At 38.4% G+C, this 17,928-nt stretch overlaps 1 protein-coding gene across 2 annotated transcripts in view; it reads right to left on the minus strand.

The window, feature by feature from the left end:
* Nucleotides 1-17,928, minus strand: part of CRIM1 (cysteine rich transmembrane BMP regulator 1) — a 306,588-nt gene that overhangs the window by 168,416 nt on the left and 120,244 nt on the right. For both annotated transcript variants that reach the window (XM_067562678.1, XM_067562679.1), the window contains exon 4: nt 14,777-14,897. In XM_067562678.1, the coding sequence (XP_067418779.1) occupies nt 14,777-14,897 (121 nt within the window). The remainder of the gene's footprint in view (nt 1-14,776; nt 14,898-17,928) is intronic.

Consider the following 17,928-nt stretch of genomic DNA (forward strand, 5'->3'; position numbering starts at 1 on the left):
ATAGGTATACAAAATATTATTTAGATATCTCACAGGTGTCCATTTCCTTTCCTTTTTCATGAGGAATAATTTATTATTTCTTTCAGGAGAGCCTTCTTATCAATGACTATGAAATCTAATCCAAATGGATCCCAGTTCCAACATGCTTGTCTATCAAGAAATTACTCATAAAACCCAGTGTTATAAGTGATTTCTCTAAAGGCTATGCTCATTACAATACTCCTGTAATTACTGACTTAACAGAAAATCGGAAAAATCTGAGCAGAGGCCCACAACATTTTGTACCAGGAGAAAAAAGAGAAACTTCTGTGTATCAAGGACGCTTTTAGAACTCTTCTTCATCTAAGATTTTTCCAGACTAAAACACTCACTAATGTTATTTGAATCCAGAACATTTCTAAAAATCAGGCTTAACAAAAAGAAATGCTGGTGATGGAACAAGGTGGCAATATTTCACATATTTTATACTTTAGTCATAAATCATGAGTTAATGACATCTTCCGAGGCCTTTCCAAAGTCCGGAACATCAACATTCATCCTCCATGAGTCTGTGTGTATCTGGAAGACTTACTTAACTGACTAAGAGTATCCAATGATGTTCAAAAATAGATAGTGATTTCTATTCTGATAATCAAGAGACATTCAGGATCTCTTTCTTCTTTGGCAGGCTTGTTGAGGGAGGGAGAAGAAAACCACAGATCTAATGGGAAATTGACTTTATTAAGAAGAAATAACCAGGCAAAATGTAACACAGATGTGAAATGAACTATGTTCTTCAGACAGCAAAGATATCCTTATTTCTTCCCTTGGTCTAGAAAGAAGGTGTTGACAAATTCGAAAGACTTTATGCCAAATGCTAATAGTTGTAAGAATTCCAGTGTCTCTTGTGAGACATCCACATCTGATGATCTAATGATCAGACAAAAGATGACTGAGTTCAAAGTTTTAGTAACTCTCATGCTATAGTCTTTATTTTTTCCCTATCTCCCTGCAACTAAAGCACCAGAAAATTAAGATGAGCAACCCAAAAATATGAAAGTAGGTAAGCGAAAAAAATTAATTCATTCCACTGACCATGCAGTTCCCTTCAACTCCTGAATACAAAACACCAGTTTAATATAACTGACATATAAACACAAAAATACATTTAAGTATTCTTAAATTATTGTTAAAATTTCCTCTAAAAACTTTCCAGTAGGAAAGAAATAAATCATATCCTACCACTGACATAGCACATATTCAGATATTAGATTATAAAACATTATATAGAAACTCCCCTACACTAAAAAGAAGGAGCCACTTGTATATCATTCAAAGACCACTTTCCTCCTCTCCATAGGACCCACTGCTTTCCTATTCATGCAATACAATTTCTCCTTCCATTAGGCATTTCTTGTCTTGGAAAGGTTTTGTAATTCACTAGTTCCTCTGAGTCAACAGAGAAAAAGCTTCAGGATCCATTTTTAACTTACACTACATAAGTGCAAAATAGTATTACTTTTATTGCAGGGAGTGCTGGTAAGTGAACCCTATATTCAGGTTTCCTAATACTTTCTACAATAAAAGACTTGTGACATTCTTTGAGAAGTGCTCTATTGTTTGCAGCAGGGTTTTTTTTTGTTTTGTTTTGTTTTGAAATATTCAGCCAGGGGACAGCCCTCAGTCTACAGAAATGTCTTCTCTTTGTCCCATGAAATTCCATTTAACTTTTTTTCAGATATAAAAACTTAAAAATAGCTGTTTTCTTTCTCTCATTTGTGTTCACGAAAATTCTGTCTGTATGCTAAAATAACCAACTGAACATGACCATTCCGAGGATAGCTGCCAAAGCAGCCAGCATCACTATGGCCACTGTACTGAGAACACCTGGGAACTGCTGGAGCAGCTATAGCGAGGGAGGGAGGGAGGGGCCTTCTCCACCCCAGGACCTAACACATGGCTCCAGAGCCCTATTCCCTCCTCTGGGGACACCACATGGGGCAGGAGAAGTTAAACAGCTAGGGAACAGGACAGGTCACCCCCATAATCTCACTACATGTTCAACCTTAATTTTGACTGTGTGTGTGCATGCACTCAGGTACCATCTTCAGTTATGTGCTCACACGCTATTTTTTCCAGGTTGTATAGGTAACTATATATCTGATATTTCTTAACTTTTGCGAACCTGGCCTTGCTACCTACGTAATGTTCTTTTAACACAGTTATTTGTATATGTAATGCATTCCTAACTTTGCCAAAAAGCATAGCACAATCCTTATTTCTTTGTCTCAATTTACAGTAGACTTTTGCGAAGACTATCTTTTGTATTTTCTCACTAAAACAAAGAGTAAACTGGAGCACTGGTAATCAGTTTTACCCAGAAAACTATTCTCAGGTAAAATTCTGTCAGCATCCCTGCAAGCAGAAATCCCTAAGAATCACTGCTCATGCTGAGCACTATGGTGCTGGTTTCTGAAAAAGAACCCTGGGTGCCCTGTCTATAACAAGCAGGATGATGTGTGCTTCAGGTCCCTACAATTTAGCAGCTATTTTTCACTGGAAATCCTCCTTTGTACTCTTCTGGTCCTTGAGGCCAGAAGCCCCAGCTGTATGCATGTGATCTTTTTTCAAAAATCATTCCATTTTCCCTTATACCAATCACACAATGTTTAAAGTGCAAATCCTTCTTTTTGTACTCTTGTGATCTCTGCTAATATGTTTTTTTGCTATTGACACCTATCTTCCGAGTGTATTCAATTTCTCTTTTAGATTTTGCATATTTCCACACTTTCTTTGAGATGTCGTCCCTCTCTCTCTCAAGAGCCTTTTTATATTCAATTATTCCAGGTATATTTTTACTGTCATCAGATTCAAGAACCATGATGTTTTATGAGGGACAGTAGAGAGGTGGAAACCAGGTCTAGCTGACAGGCGTTCTTATGCACTTTATCGGCTGTCTGGAGCCTCTATTAGGTGGCAGTATGTAGCCTTCAGGAAGTGATTTTCATATTCTGCCACTGGAGCTTGAAAAAAATAATCTTGCAACATCTGTTCTTTGAGTAAAACAGTCCACAGATCAGTTACAATGGGTACACTTCAGTCTTTCAGCTTTGGGGCAGAAGAAGATAGAGAGGGGACCTCATAAAAATCTTCAAATGCATATATTAGAAACAGGATGGGGATCAATTGTTCTGGAGGTAGAAAAAGTAACAACCAGGAATCTCAAGCGATTATTTGTGCTGTTAATAGAATACCATTTATTTAAATATTTTGTGATATTTGCTACATTTTCAAAGATATTGATTTCAATTACAACACAACACAATACAAAATTTACAGTGATCACTTTATATTTATTTTTATTACAAATATCTGTACTGTAAAAAAAACCAAAAGAAACTATTTCAATTCACCACATACAAGTACCATAGTGCAATCTCTATCATGAATATTTAACTTACAAATGTAGAATTATGAAAAAAATAACTGCACTCAAAAATAAAGCAATGTAAAACTTTAGAGCCTCCAAAAGTCCACTCAGTCCTACTTCTTTTTCAGCCAATCATTAAGACAAACAAGTTTGTTTACATTTACGGGAGATAAAGCTGCACACTTCTTGCTTACAATGTCACCTGAACGTGAGAACAGGCATTCACGTGGCACTAATGTAGCCGGCCTTGCAAGGTATCTAACATGCCAGAAATGCTAAACATTGGTATGACCCTTCATGCTTCCACCACCAAATCTTTTACAGTGCAAATATTTTTAATAAAAAATAATATAAAGTGAGCGTTGTACATTTTGTATTCTGCGTTGTAACTGAAATCAATATATTTGAAACATCCAAAAATATTTATAATAAAGTTGAATTGGTAGTCTATTATTAACAGTGCAATTAAAACTGCAAATGACCATTAATTTTTTTTTAATCAAGTTAAGCAATTATTTTGAGTTGAGTTAACTGAAATTAATTAACAGCCCTAGTAATAACTAATCTGCAGCAAGGGGGATTTAGGTTATATATAAGAAACAACTTTCTAATTATGAGGGTAGATAGACTCTGGAATAGGCTTCCAAGTGAGGTTGTGGAATCCCCATCACTGGCAGATTTAAGAACACCGGGACAAACACCTGTCAGGGATGGCCTAGGTTCGCTTGAACCAGCCTCCACACAAGTGGCTGGACTTGACTTTTCAAGGTCCCCTCCAGTCCTTAATTTCTATGACTCTACAAGTCTAAATGTGCAGGCTATCAGGTCTCTCCTCAGTCTTCTTTTTTCAGTATTACTCACTGCCAGTTGTTTTAACCTTTCCTCATAGGTCAGGTTTTCAAAATCTTTTATCATTTTTGCAGCTCTCTTCTGGACTCTTTTTAGGTTGTCCACTTCTTTTCTAAGCATGGCATGCAGAACTGGACAAATTCCAACGGAGATAGCATCAGTGCCAAGTAGAGCAGGACAATTACTTCCTGTGTCTTACATACAACACTCCTGTTAGTACAGTCCAGAATGGTATTAGCTTTTTTCACAACTGTATCATGTTGACGACGCTCCTTCAATTTGTGATTGCCATGACCCCCAAATCCTTTCCAGCAGTACTACTGCCTAAGCAGTTGGCTCCCATTTTGTAGCTGTGTATTTGATTTTGATAAGTGTAGTACTTTGTACTTGTCTTTACTGAATTTCATTTTGTTGATTTCAGAACAAGTCTCCACTTCATCAAGTTTGTTTTGAATTCTAAACCCATTGTCCAAAGTGCTTGCAACCCCTCCTATCTTGGTGTCTTCCACAAATTTTATATTCAGCATTGCTGTAGATATGTTGGCCCCAGGATATTAGAGACACAAGGTGGGTGAGGTAATATCTTTTACTGGACCAACTTCTGTTGGTGAGAGAGAAGCTTTTGATCTTATACAGAGTAATCCAATACAAAGATATTACCGCAGATATTTCTCAAATTTCATAAGCATATTCTCCACTCCATTATCCAACTCACTAATGAAAATATTGAGTAGTACCAGATTAAGGATAGACCCCTGTGGGACACCACTAGATATATCCTCCCAGTTTGACAACGAACCATTGATAACTACGCTTTGAATACGGTCTTTCAACCAGTAATGCACCCACCCTATAGTAATTTCATCTAGACCACATTTCCCTAATTTGCTTACGAAAATGCCATTTGGAAGCCTTACTAAAATCAAGACATCCACTAGACCACTAATCCCATCCAAACCCTATCCTAAGGAGGAAATTAGGTTTAAATATATAAAATATGTTGCATCAATAAGCCCTAGTCAAATTTTAGGGCACTAAAAAGAGTGCTACTGTAATTATACACAGAATCAGGGGGAAATCATCTAACTTTTGAGGTCCTCTTAAGCTTTATAACTATGTCAATGTCATGTACTTCATTAAGTAACTTATTTTCAGTCTTCACAGTGGAACGAATGCTGGTATTTACATTTTTCCAAATGTAACTACTTTCCATTTTTGTTGTACAGGAATGCTTTTGACACAATTATTTTAGTTTCAGTTTAGCTAGAAGGTGCAGAGAGAATATTTTCTTCACTTGGAATAGCTCATACAAAGTTAAGAAACACTCGGGAGTTGAAAAAAGTAGGAAAACTTGTTTTCTTCCTCCAATCTATGAACAAAAACCAGGCAGCAGAGCATGAGATCTATGAATTCTAAGAAGTTGAAGGACATCATGGGACCAGATTTTCAAAAGTATTTAGGCACAGTAATGCAAACTAAACTCCTCTAATCCAAATCAACACAAACTTTAAACTGCAGATGTTCAAAATATGGTTGCAAGCACTGTTGGACTCCGCTGGGCTCCTTGAGCTTGCCTACCCTTCCCTGAGACTTGAATATGACCATGGACTCTGCTTGGATACTCCTTCTTGACTGGGGAAAAGAAAGTAGTGATCATATATCCAAATACCACCCCGCTTGTGGCAGGAAAATGAGACATGACTCAGAATAAGCTGTACAGATATGTGACACTCCCTTCTTCTTTCTTATATGCAAAATAAAAGTTAAAAATGTTGGTATCTAAATTATAATCGCTGGGCAACTGAGTTAACCTGCACTGGGATTAGTTGGCTGGTTCACACCTCTCAGTGCTAAAATTCCAGGCTTTCTGCTCACTCATCTGCTTTGATTACCTTTAGTTCACAGTTTTAGAAGGTTTTTTTTTTTTCTCAGTCATAAGAGCTAGAAACTTGTTTTTAAAACAAAAAAGCCAAGATTCAAAACCGTACCTTCAAAGAAGTCAAGGTTCAGTGCATGGGCGTGTACTAGCTGTTTCCGAGTCAGACACCTCTTGCTCTCATGTTCTTTTATTAAAAAATAACGAATCAAGCAAATTATTGTTTTCTGAGATACAGTGAAATGTACTGACTAGCTTCTTATCTATATTTCCTTCCAGTGTTACAGCTATGCTATCAGCAGGATGTTTGTCAGTGAGTAGGCACTGCAGGAGCTATTATTAAGTAAATAAAGGAGTTGGATGTTGACCCAGCATTATCTTTGTGACTCTACTTTCCTACAGATACCAAAGAAAGGACAAGGAAAAACAGTTTTCTTTAATGTTACATAGATTTAGGATGAAGATGAATTTCCACTGATCTCTGTAAATCCTGTGAGAGTTAGTATAAAACAAGAGACCCCATTTGTGAGACAGGATCAAAGGTGAGAGAGAGGGAGGATTGGAATGGTAAATGAGCTGAAAGCTCAAAAGCAATGAGGGAGCTCAAAGAGTCATAGATGTATACATTTTAAATCCAGAAAGGACCAGTAGGTCATCTAGTCCAGTGCTTCTCAACGACTGGTCTGTGGACCAGCACCGGCCCCTGAGATCTCCCTGACACAGTTTAGGATGGCAGCAACCCGGTCCCTGGTAACAAAAAGGTTGAGATACACTGATCGAGCCTGACCTCCTGAATAACACAGACCATTAAATTTCACACTGTTAACCCTGTACTGAGCCCCATAACTTGTATTTGACTAAAGCATATCCTTCAGAAAGGCATCCAGTCTTGATCTGAAGACATTAAGAGACAGAGAATCCACCACTTCCCTGACACTTTGTGCCAATGATTAATCACTCTCACTGTTACACATTTGTGCTTTATTTGTCATTTGAATTTGCCTGGCTTTAGCTTCCACCCACTGGATCTTATTATGCCATTCTCTGCTACACTAAAGAGCTCTTTGCTACCCAGTATTTTCTCCCTGTAAAGATATTTCTCCACTATAACTAAATCACCTCTCAATCTTTTTTTGGATGAGCTAAAGAAATTGAACTCTAACTGTTAGGCATTGTATCCAGCCGTCAAACGATGTTTGGTGAGGGTGCAGAAAGAATCCACAATTTTTCAACACCCCTTCTAAAATGCAGACACCAGAACTGTCTGCAGTATTCCAGTATCAGTCTCACCAATGCTGCATACAAAGTAAAAATCACCCTGCTACTCCTACTAATTACTCCTCTGTTTATATAGCCACAGATTGCATTAGCCCTTTTTGTCACATAACTGCACTGGGAACTCAAGTTGAGCTGTTTGTTCACCAAAACTCCTAAAACCTTTTCTGGGACTATGTCTATACTGACAGTGGCACAGTCGGCGCTGCTGGATCAATTCACCGGGATCGATTGAGTGGAACTGGAGACCTGCTCAATCGACCCGGAAATCGACGCCACTAATCCACCCCCTACCAAGAGTAACGCTGCGTCAATGGGAGGACATTTCCCGTCACCACAGAGATGTGAAGACACCACGGTAAGTAGAAGTTAGGAAGTTGACGGAGATACGCAAGCTACTCTACGTATCTCCCATTGACTGCTGCGAGTGTAGACATAGTCAGAGTTACCATCTTTCAGGATACATTCCCCCATTCTGTAGGTATGCCCAGCATTCTTTGTTCCTGTATGTATGACTACATTTGGCTGTACTAAAATGCATTCTTTTTGAATGGGCTCTGTGATACTGTACCCTAGTGTAGCACCCTGGAACCCCCATTTTCACCAATGTAATAGGATGATGATATGTTTTGTACAAAATATGCCTTGTCAGGTATCATTTTAGAAGTCAATCTATTGAACGTTAATATTCTGCTGGATTGTATGTGCTATTATTATATGTGATGTTATGAAGTATTGCTGTATATGTTACTGAAATATGTTGTGAGGTTGGGAACACCCACAACCAGCTTCCAGGTACAACAATGCCAGACAGTGTTAATGGCTCATCACCCAGTAAGAAAAGAATCCACTATCCTAGAGACTTCTCAGAGGCGGCACATATGCCATGGGGTCAGACTAATCCATGTCAGAGCAAAAATCTTTCCAGCAAGCTAGAAGAAAATATAAAAGAAAGGAGGTGACATCATCATTTGGCTTCTTTCCCATCCACATCAGCACCTGGAACAACATCTGGAAGACAAAGACTTTGAACTGAGGGAGGGCGGTCCCAGGCTGGAAGATAATCCCAGCCTGTGTACTGAGGAACAGAAACGTGTTTTTATCATCTGCAGGGTAAGACACTGCTTGATTCAAATCCTGTTTAGTTTGTAGACCTTAGACTACGAATTTATTTTTGTTTCTTAAGTAACCAACTTTGATCTGTATGCCTGCTACTTATAATCACTTAAAATCTATTTTTCTGTTTTATATTTGACCTAAAATAGGGTGTTTTGGGTGAAGTGCTTTGGGAAATCTCAGCTCAGTTTAGAAAGGCTAGTGTGTCCCCTCTCCATACTGAAAGAGGGACAGACTGAGTAATGACTTTACACTGGCCAGGCTTCTGACCAGTGCAAGATGGTACAGTTCTGGGGTGCAAGATTGGGAGAATCAGGGGAAACTGGCTGGAGCCTTTCTGTTGATGATTCATGACTGCCTGGGAGATCATTCATGTAACTCAGGTCAGGTCATGCCTGACAGAGGTTTGTGGCTTGACAGCACCACAGTGAGAGAGGGATACCCCAGGTTGGTAGGACAGAGGACTCAGTGGTCCCGCAGTTCACGTTGCACCCCGGGAACTCTGTCACATGCTCACTTTAGCAACCAATCCACATTGCTCTGTAGGACTACCCTGTCCTCACATTTACTATTCCACCAAACTCTTAGTCACCTTCAAAATTTATGTGCAGTGGGTTTTTATTTAACTTCCAGAGGATGGATAACAATATTGAATAGCCTTAGTTCTATAACAGATCTCTACACAACCCCACTAAAAACACCCTCATTCTATGATGATTTGCTATTGACAATTTTTATTTTAGCTCCATCAGATAAATCAGTCCTTAATCCATTTAATCTGTGCTTTATTGACACTGTAATGGGCTACTATTTTTACTCAGGACGTCATGCTGTGACGGGATGTATAAACCCTGCACTAGAACTGAAGGGGTTAAGGAGTAACTCTGGGCCCAAGCAACCCCACACCATCTGCTCATGTACAGCATGCTCCTGCTGGAGGAGGAACTTAAGAGAGAGCCAGACAGCTCAGAGAGGGCCTGACAAAGTAGGAAGAAGGTCCTGCCCTGAGATCTCTTGAAGAAAGATGCTGCAGCACCCTTGTCCTGGGGAGGAAGAAACTGCCTGCTGAGCCCACAGGGGCTGAAGGTGCAATTTGTATCTTTTCTCTTATGACTTCATGACAAACTGCAAGACTTTGACAAAAGAGTGGGTGGTAGAAAGCGGTCCACCCCAGGGTGCTGGATATTTGGTAACTCTTACACAGCCCAGGCCCAGAGACCAGTGGAGTGGAAGGGTCCCAGCTCCCTTACCAACCCCCATTTCATTAAGACTCCCTGCTGAAGGGAAGGAAGAAAAGAATTAATATCTTTTGCAACCCCTGTCTGGGGTTGGGCACTCATGGGGGCTCAATAGCCAAACCCCGTATCTTCTTAGAAACCCCATCACACCAGGGGGAGGTAGGACTAAGTGGTAACCTAACCGCAGGTCGAGTCAACCCCCAATAAAGAACAGACTAACAACTGGCACAAAAGTGGTGCAGGAGGAAAGAGAACAGATGTGGCAGACAGCCATGGGCCAAAACACTAGGTAACGCTACCTGTAAACACCAGCCATCACACATGAAGTAGCAGGTCAAACATTACAAAAGACTACGTATATTATATCGATGCATCTATCAACCAAACTTGTAATCTCATCACAAATGAAATCATGTTTGACTGGACTAATGTTCCATATAACCATGCTGACTGGCATTGAATTATATTCTCCTTTTTAACTCTATTAGTTGAATCCTGCATTAGCTTTTTCCATTATTTTGTCTGGGACTGAAGTCAGACTAACTGGCCTACAGTTACTGGGTCATCCAGCCGCTTGCCCTTTTGGAATGGACTAGAAGAGTGCTAATGCAGTGTTCTGGAATTTCCCTGTATACCATGATTTATTAAAAATTATCAATAAAACTGAAGATAACAGGAGGAGGTTTGGAGCTACTAGAGATGTGAGACGGTACAGCAAGACAAGAGTGAAGACTAGAGCAAATGAAATAACTTAGAGCCACCAAAAGTGAAGTATGAGAAAAAAAGTCTGAGTGTATTAGAGTGGCTAGGTAAATGTAGACAGGAATTAAAGGACTTCAAAAAACAGTCAACGCAGACTCACTGGATTGTTTAAATAAAGCATTTATTATCTGGGAGTCAGCTCTGTCAAATGATAAATGGGGAGAGCTGTTTAATGACTGCAATGGAACAATCTCTCTCAACAAAACATCACACATCTAAAGCTGGTAGAACATTTTCTGTTAAAAAATGCTGCTTTGTTGAAACAAATCTTGTGAAAATGTGTTGTCTGAAAAAAACTAAAAAAATATGTAGCTGTTTTGGGAATAGACTTTCAATTTTCCATTTCACAATGACTTTCTCTTTAGAAATTTATTTTATATTTTAATTTTTTAAATTAAAAAGTCAAAATCAAAATATTTCCATTGAACCAATTCCCCCCCCCCAAAAAAAAATTTTTTTTAAGGGAGTGTTCAAAATTCTTTATTTTCATTCCAATTTACAACAAAAACAAAATTTTGAAATCATGGGATTTCCCAAAAGACATTCCAGTTCCTGTATAGCTCTACATACAGCCACTGGCATCCAGCAACTAATGTTTTCAAAACATTTAGTGTGAAACCAAAAAGGTAGTCATTCCAAAAACATATTTTTAGGGAAAAATGTTGTAGACGTTTTTCTAAAGTATGGAAAGAGAGACTGAGACAATATTCAAAGGGGCGAGAGTTCCACATCTTGGGTAGAATTCTACAAAAGTAGGTAATGTTCAAAAACAGACACACATCAGGACAAGGCTCTTGGAGGTGGATATGAAGGTACATGGAGTCTGCACTGTTAAGGGTTTTAAAAGTCAAGAGTCTCAATTTACAATCTATATGGCTCTTGACAGACAGCCATTGTAAATGCAGGCACAAGAATACTCACTACTGCTCAAGGCAGGTGTTCCCATTGGAAAAATGGAACTCTCCCCAACCAGTGATATAAAGCTCCACCCATAGCCCAGAAATGTCATGAGATACTGAACTTTATTTCTATTACTGATCTAAGGCAGAGTATTCCCCATATTGGACATCTGACAATGAAACTCTTCAAGCAGATGCAGGGGGCACTTATGATTTTTCGTTTTAATAGTATTATATTTTGTTAATTTCTTTCCTTCCACTTTGTTTGCATTTTTTGACATGTTGTGTTACCCCTCAAATTTTCCCCTTAAGCGAAATGTGCAGAAGAACCAAAGGACTGGGCCTTCCCAAACCTGTGAATTGAAGAGAAAGAAACCAAACTCTCCCTACATTCCATTCTGCCTCCTGCTAGAATCATACAAACATTGGCCAAGTACCCCACACCCATGCAAAAACCTTTCTGAGAGATCTGCAAACATGCAGGCAATATTCCCAGCTGACAGAGGCAATAAATCTGCAAACACTAGATTCCCCCAACTTGCTCCCTCATTGCTAATTTATCATGCCTTCACTTATCTTGCTAATGAAAGAAAATCAAGTTATGCTAATAAGAATGTGAGAATGTGTTCCCTGTACATTTTTTCTTTAAAATATATTATCTAACAGGGTCTTCAGAGAAGAGACTGTCTTTACCTGTGACTTGCAGAGCTCAATGTATCACTTAAATAAACTATCTAATAAAATAGCTAGGGATTCACTTTGGATATTTCACTCCAGGCAGAAAGCTGAGGCTACTTTCCATTTCAATATTAATGTCGATTCACGTCACAATTGATTATTATGTCTTTCTGTAGTTTCTCATTATAAATTAATATGATATTAAGCACCAGGTTTACAAACATTCTCCTACATTTTATTCAAACATTTCTCTATCATTCACTCCTTTTTCCAGGGATATTGTCTGAAGGCTCTTTTAAGTAGAATAAAGATCTGCTCAAGGATTTATTTGTATCAAACAGAGATGTTAACTACTGCTATTTTTATGCTGTATGTCAGGAAGGTAAAGAGATTGCTTCGTTAAGTTACTTTACAGGAACACAAAATCAGTTAACAATTGTCAAAAGGTACTCTTATGTACAGCTTTGAGATGTGTGCCATCTCCTCTCCCGAAATAGACTAACAATGCTCCTGGGAGGCTGACAGGTTTCTGGTTCCCAAAAAAAGCACACCATACACCTTTTTTACCAATTGGAAAATCACATGTGAAACTGAAGCCTCTCTTCTCCCACATACCGTGTCAGCTGTCTGTGAAGTCAGTGACCTAGAATTCATCTCTCTATCAATTCCCCCACTTCAGTACTCCAAGTGTTCTATAGCTGTACTGTCACTTCACATTTATTAATTGCTGCTAAAACCGTAAGTTCTTGGGGGGGAAAATACGGTATAATATAGAATCAATGATGGTAGTGGTTTCAAGAAACCAAAAAAGACATTACTAGTTTCATTAAAATACTATCAGATTTTTTTAAATTGATAAAACTGACCAAAAAATGGCTATTGGTGAAACTGATCGTGGCAATTTGGAGCTGACCTGCAGCTCACTTATTGCTAATATCTGTTTATGATTTTATGAAAAAAAACTTAACCTGTGGAAAAAGACTTCCTCCGCCCCCAACATATACGCATGCCTACACAGAGAAATCTCTGCATGTTGCTCTTCCTTCTTCCTGGATTTTATAATGCAAAAATCTTTATACAGAATATTGTGAGAAGCTGAACAAAACATTTTAAGTCATCTCCCATGCCTCTTCAAATCCCTTCCTCAACTTACACGTCAAAATCAAGCTCCTTGTTTTTTACTTTCAAAGACGTCATAATTTTACTCCAGCTTATCTTTTCCTTTCTCATTATGTTTCATTCCCCCTGAGGATCCACATGGCCCTATCGCAGTGGCTGAAGGTTTCAGAGTTAAGATGACAGCATCTCATCTTAGCTGTTTGGGCACATTAAGCTTCTGCAGCAGTAGTATTAGTCCAATGGACTGGAAAGGTTTCTGGAGCTGGGCCTCTCTCTTACAATTCTTTACAGGCGCGTCACTAATCAGGCCCTTGTTTTCTCCACAACTTTTTACATGTAAGTGGTAAAATAGGCACTACTGACAACTATACAGACGGGGTAAAGTTTTCAGCATGGTGGCACAAAAATGATTTCATTTCGTCTTGTGTTTGTTGTCTACCAAAATTGTCTTAGTAAATATAGGCAAATTCACAAACCACAGCCCATCTCAAGTAGCCAGGCCAGATGTGGAGCAGCTGGTGCACTCCTCCGTGGAGGCTCTTATACAACTTCCTTACACCTAATGTGAGGTGTATAAAAAATGACTGCACAGCAGGTTGATAGACAAGATGGGAGAGGTAGTATCTTTTATTGTACCAACTTCTTCTGTGGGTGCGAGACAAGCTTTTGAGCTTATACAGAGCTCCTCTTCAGGTCTGGGAAATGTACTCAGAATGTCACAACTAAGTACAAGCAGTTTAGCATAAGTAGCTAACATATTTCATTGGACCATTCAAGGTGATGTGTGTGGCCAGTTAACACCCCTCCTGTCATAGAGGAGAAAGGAAATAGGGCGGGAAGAGAAAGGTGGCTGGGGGGATTGTTAGAGGGTTATAGGTTGTTGTAGTATGTCATAAATCCAGTGTCTCTATACAGACTATGATTTTCAGTGTCTAGCAAAGTTATTAATTTAAGCTCCCAGGCTCATCTTTTGAAAGCATTGTGCAGGTTTTTCTTTGACTGATAGGTCAGACAGAGTGATTACTTTGTGAAAAGTGTTCACCCGCATGTGATAGGATGTTTTTGTCTTATTTTCCTGTGAGTTCATTTGAGAGTGGTTTCACCCACATAGTTGTTACTGAGGCATTTTACTGGATGAGGTACACCAAATGCTGTGATAGGCATGTGTGGGATCTATGGATCTTGAAAGGTGTGTTGTGAGTGGTATTTAGCATTGTAGCAGTGGAGATATGTCTGTAAGTTTTGCATCTATTGTTCTAGCAAGGTCTGGTATTGCTTTGAGAGTTGGTGTGTCATAATCTGCGCATAAGCAGGTAGAAAGGTTGTTAATAAATGATAATACCTGGCTTTTACACAGCATTTCTCATCACTAGATATCAAAGCACCGTACAAAGGAGGTCAAGTGTCATTATCCCCATTGCACAGATGGAGAAGCTGAGACACAGAGAAGTGACATGACTTGCCCCACAGGCCAATGGCAGTCAGCAACAGAACCCAGATCTCCTGAGTCTCAGACACTGAAGAAATGTTTAATAAATAAAAACCAGACTCAAACCTTGTAGGAAGAGTACAGCAGCCATCAGCCGTCAGCCTGACTTGGGTTTCATAGCTATCCAGTGGACAAACAACTTGTTGAATAGGTGGGCATTCCACTGTGCTGCAATCCACACTGAAAACTGAAGAAAAAGGAGGAAAAAAGAAAAAATGAAATTTTGTATTATTGCTAGAGAAAGTCTTGTGTGAAAGTAACCATGATGAAGAGCCAATTTATTCATTCCTTTTATCTAGGCCAAAAGAGATACTTCATTAATTAATGTTCTGCAGATAACACTAAAAAATAATGACCATATAACTCTGACTTCTGTTGCATTTGCAGAGTCAAGAACTGACTGAACAAATATTAGTCAATTAAAAATTCATAAAGCCACCCAGACATGTTTAAGTTCAAGTCTGAAAATTCATATTCAGGGGAACAACCATTACATGAACATGGGTGGTAGGATAATGAGAATATTGAAAAAGCAAATGCCTGACATTTTTGGAGTGTAAAAGTATATTCTGAGACAATAGGTTTTTAAAAAAATTGTATTAAAAATAAGAACCTAATAAACCTACTACTTTTTTTTTTTTTTTTTTTGTGAAAAGTGAAGCCTATGTATTAAAAGTTAAAATAGCTGGGGTTTACCAGTGAGAAAATGGAATAGAGGTACTTATATTTATCCTTGGAATAAGCTGATGTGCATCATCAGTTGCATTTCTAATGCATGTTCCATCAAAGGCTGTGATGTTCAGGGGTTTCAACATGACAGATGGAAAAGCAGCAATAAGTTGCTCAACTCCTTAGGACAAAAAAAATGACTTTTTTTACAGTGTCAAACGACTGAGGAAACAAAATTTAGGTTGAAAATGTATTTAGCCCTATGATTTATACTTAAGAAGTTGAAAGCTGCTTTTCTTAGTTAATCCTAATTATACTATGTCAAAGTAAATTTTATTGCAGCCTTCCAAAACTGTCATGGATAAACACATAGACAAACACCTACTTGCTCTTCTTTACCACTAGTATGGTAATGAAAAGCCTAATGAAATTTAGTTGCCGGTTTTAAAAAAAAAAAAAAAAAAAAAAGTTACTCACGTGGATCATAAGGTGAGGAGAATTTTACAATACTGACAATTACACAAAACAACAAGGAATGCCTGATAAAATTGGGTTGGTAACTACTGAAGTGGCTGCTTATAATTGTGTATAATTGGTTATTGATATTGTTTTCTTCAATGATAAGACAATAGACAATGAGGTTAAACTCTACATTTTGGAACCTTCATTTTTAAATTCCCTCTGTAGCATGATCTTCAGAAATGCTGAGCACTAACAGCTTCAATTAACTTCAAGGAGCTGCAAGCTCAGAGTCTCAGGAAAAATCACACCCTAGCATTCTAAGAAGGATATCTAGAAATTGCAGTAATCAAGTTTAATGGACACTTTAAATTTTTTTTTGGTGCAAGTGACTTGCCCCAAGCCACATCTAGCAGCAGAAGAACTAGGTTTAGAATACAGGAATTTTTGTCTTCTAGTCCACTGCTTAAACCATTATCTTGCAAGGTACCCATATGGCTATTTTTTGTAATGGAAATTCAGAATTATTTCTCACTTATTTGGTGAAGAAATGGAAGTGGAAATTTTAAGCCACTATAAATAACCAGCACAGCAATCAGCCACATGCAAGCAAAATTTTATTGACAAATAATAGAACTTGCTACAAAGTATGAAGTTAATCTATAAAGATCATTAAAATGAGCAATTCCAAACTTAAAGGGAAAAAATCCATTTATTAATCCACACTTAATTACAGCATTACAGGATGAACTTTTAAAACTACAATTCACCTCAAAGTTTGCGTATCACTTTGTAAACAGAAGTAATATATTGGTCAGATTTTTAAAATAACTTTAAAAAAAAATAATATTCTTAATGTTAAAGGTATCACTGACAAATAAAACGTTTTAGGTATTTTAATGAAGCATGTGTTTATTTCAGCCACTGCAATACTGAAGGTATTTCCAGTGTATCCAATAACAGCCTAAATTTAACCATTTTGTCCCATAATTGCTAATGTAAAATGACAGTTTCTGTTATACTAAACAATCAGTGTCCAATATCTTGGTCTTCAATTCGCCATATTTCAATGCCCTGGCTTCAGAACTTCACAAATTGTGCAAACTCCTGAAGTCCAACAGCTACTGAGCTATTCCAAGAAGCTTCCACCTCATGAAGTGGCAACAAAAGGCAATCTTCCCATATCCAATCACATTCATGGAGAAGGACAACAGGGAAGTTAAAAAAGCATGTCAATGATCTCATCAAGCACCTTCACATGGAGTTCAGAATCCTTTCTGGCTGATTAGTTTTCATGTCTTTAAATGGCAACAGCAAATTGGTGTATCTCCCATACATTCCATCAGTACAGCTAAGGGAAATCAAAATGTCTCATACTCCGGGACCTCTGTATAGTATTTGAAAAAGTCAATGTCACAGCTGTGGGAGATGGCAGGCATCCAAAGGAATACATTAAAATGGTTTGAGTCCTTCCTAAAGAGACTCATCCAGTGGTAATGATGGGAATCTGCACTTTCATCATATTTGCAGCTATGAAGTTCCTCACGGACCACTTTCTTTGGTACCATTCAACATCCACATGCAACAATGAGGCGATCTAGCAAGACATGATATACACCAATCCCAAGAGTATGCAAATGACACTTGGTTCTATCTATTCTTCAAAATATACGATACCACAACAGTCAGCAAGTGAATTCAGTGCTTTGCCAAGATCAGCTCATGGATTGATTAAGAGTTGTGAGAAGCTAAAGCTGAGTTAAATGGACATTATGCTCGTTAGCAGCTGAAAACATTTCAAGAAATTTGGAGATATAATGTAATCTCCTGGAGCTGAACATACTAAAACACAACTGGTCAACTCAGTCCACAGCTTAAGAGTGCTCCTGGATTCCTTACTGACATTAAACCTTCAGACAGCAGCACCCACAGGAGTTTCTCAAGCTGTTCTGTCTCAAGGGGATGTGACAGTCTATAGGAGAATAGGCCTGTGGTTAACACATTGAGCTGGACACAAAGATCTGAGTTCAATTCCATACTCTACCTTAGAGCATGTCTATACTGAAGATGGCAAAATCGCCGCCGCCAGA

This window comes from Emydura macquarii, unplaced genomic scaffold (genome assembly GCF_026122565.2).
Source record: "Emydura macquarii macquarii isolate MOO-44397 ecotype Brisbane River unplaced genomic scaffold, CSIRO-AGI_Emac_v2 contig_2457, whole genome shotgun sequence".
Classification (NCBI taxonomy): domain Eukaryota; kingdom Metazoa; phylum Chordata; order Testudines; family Chelidae; genus Emydura; species Emydura macquarii.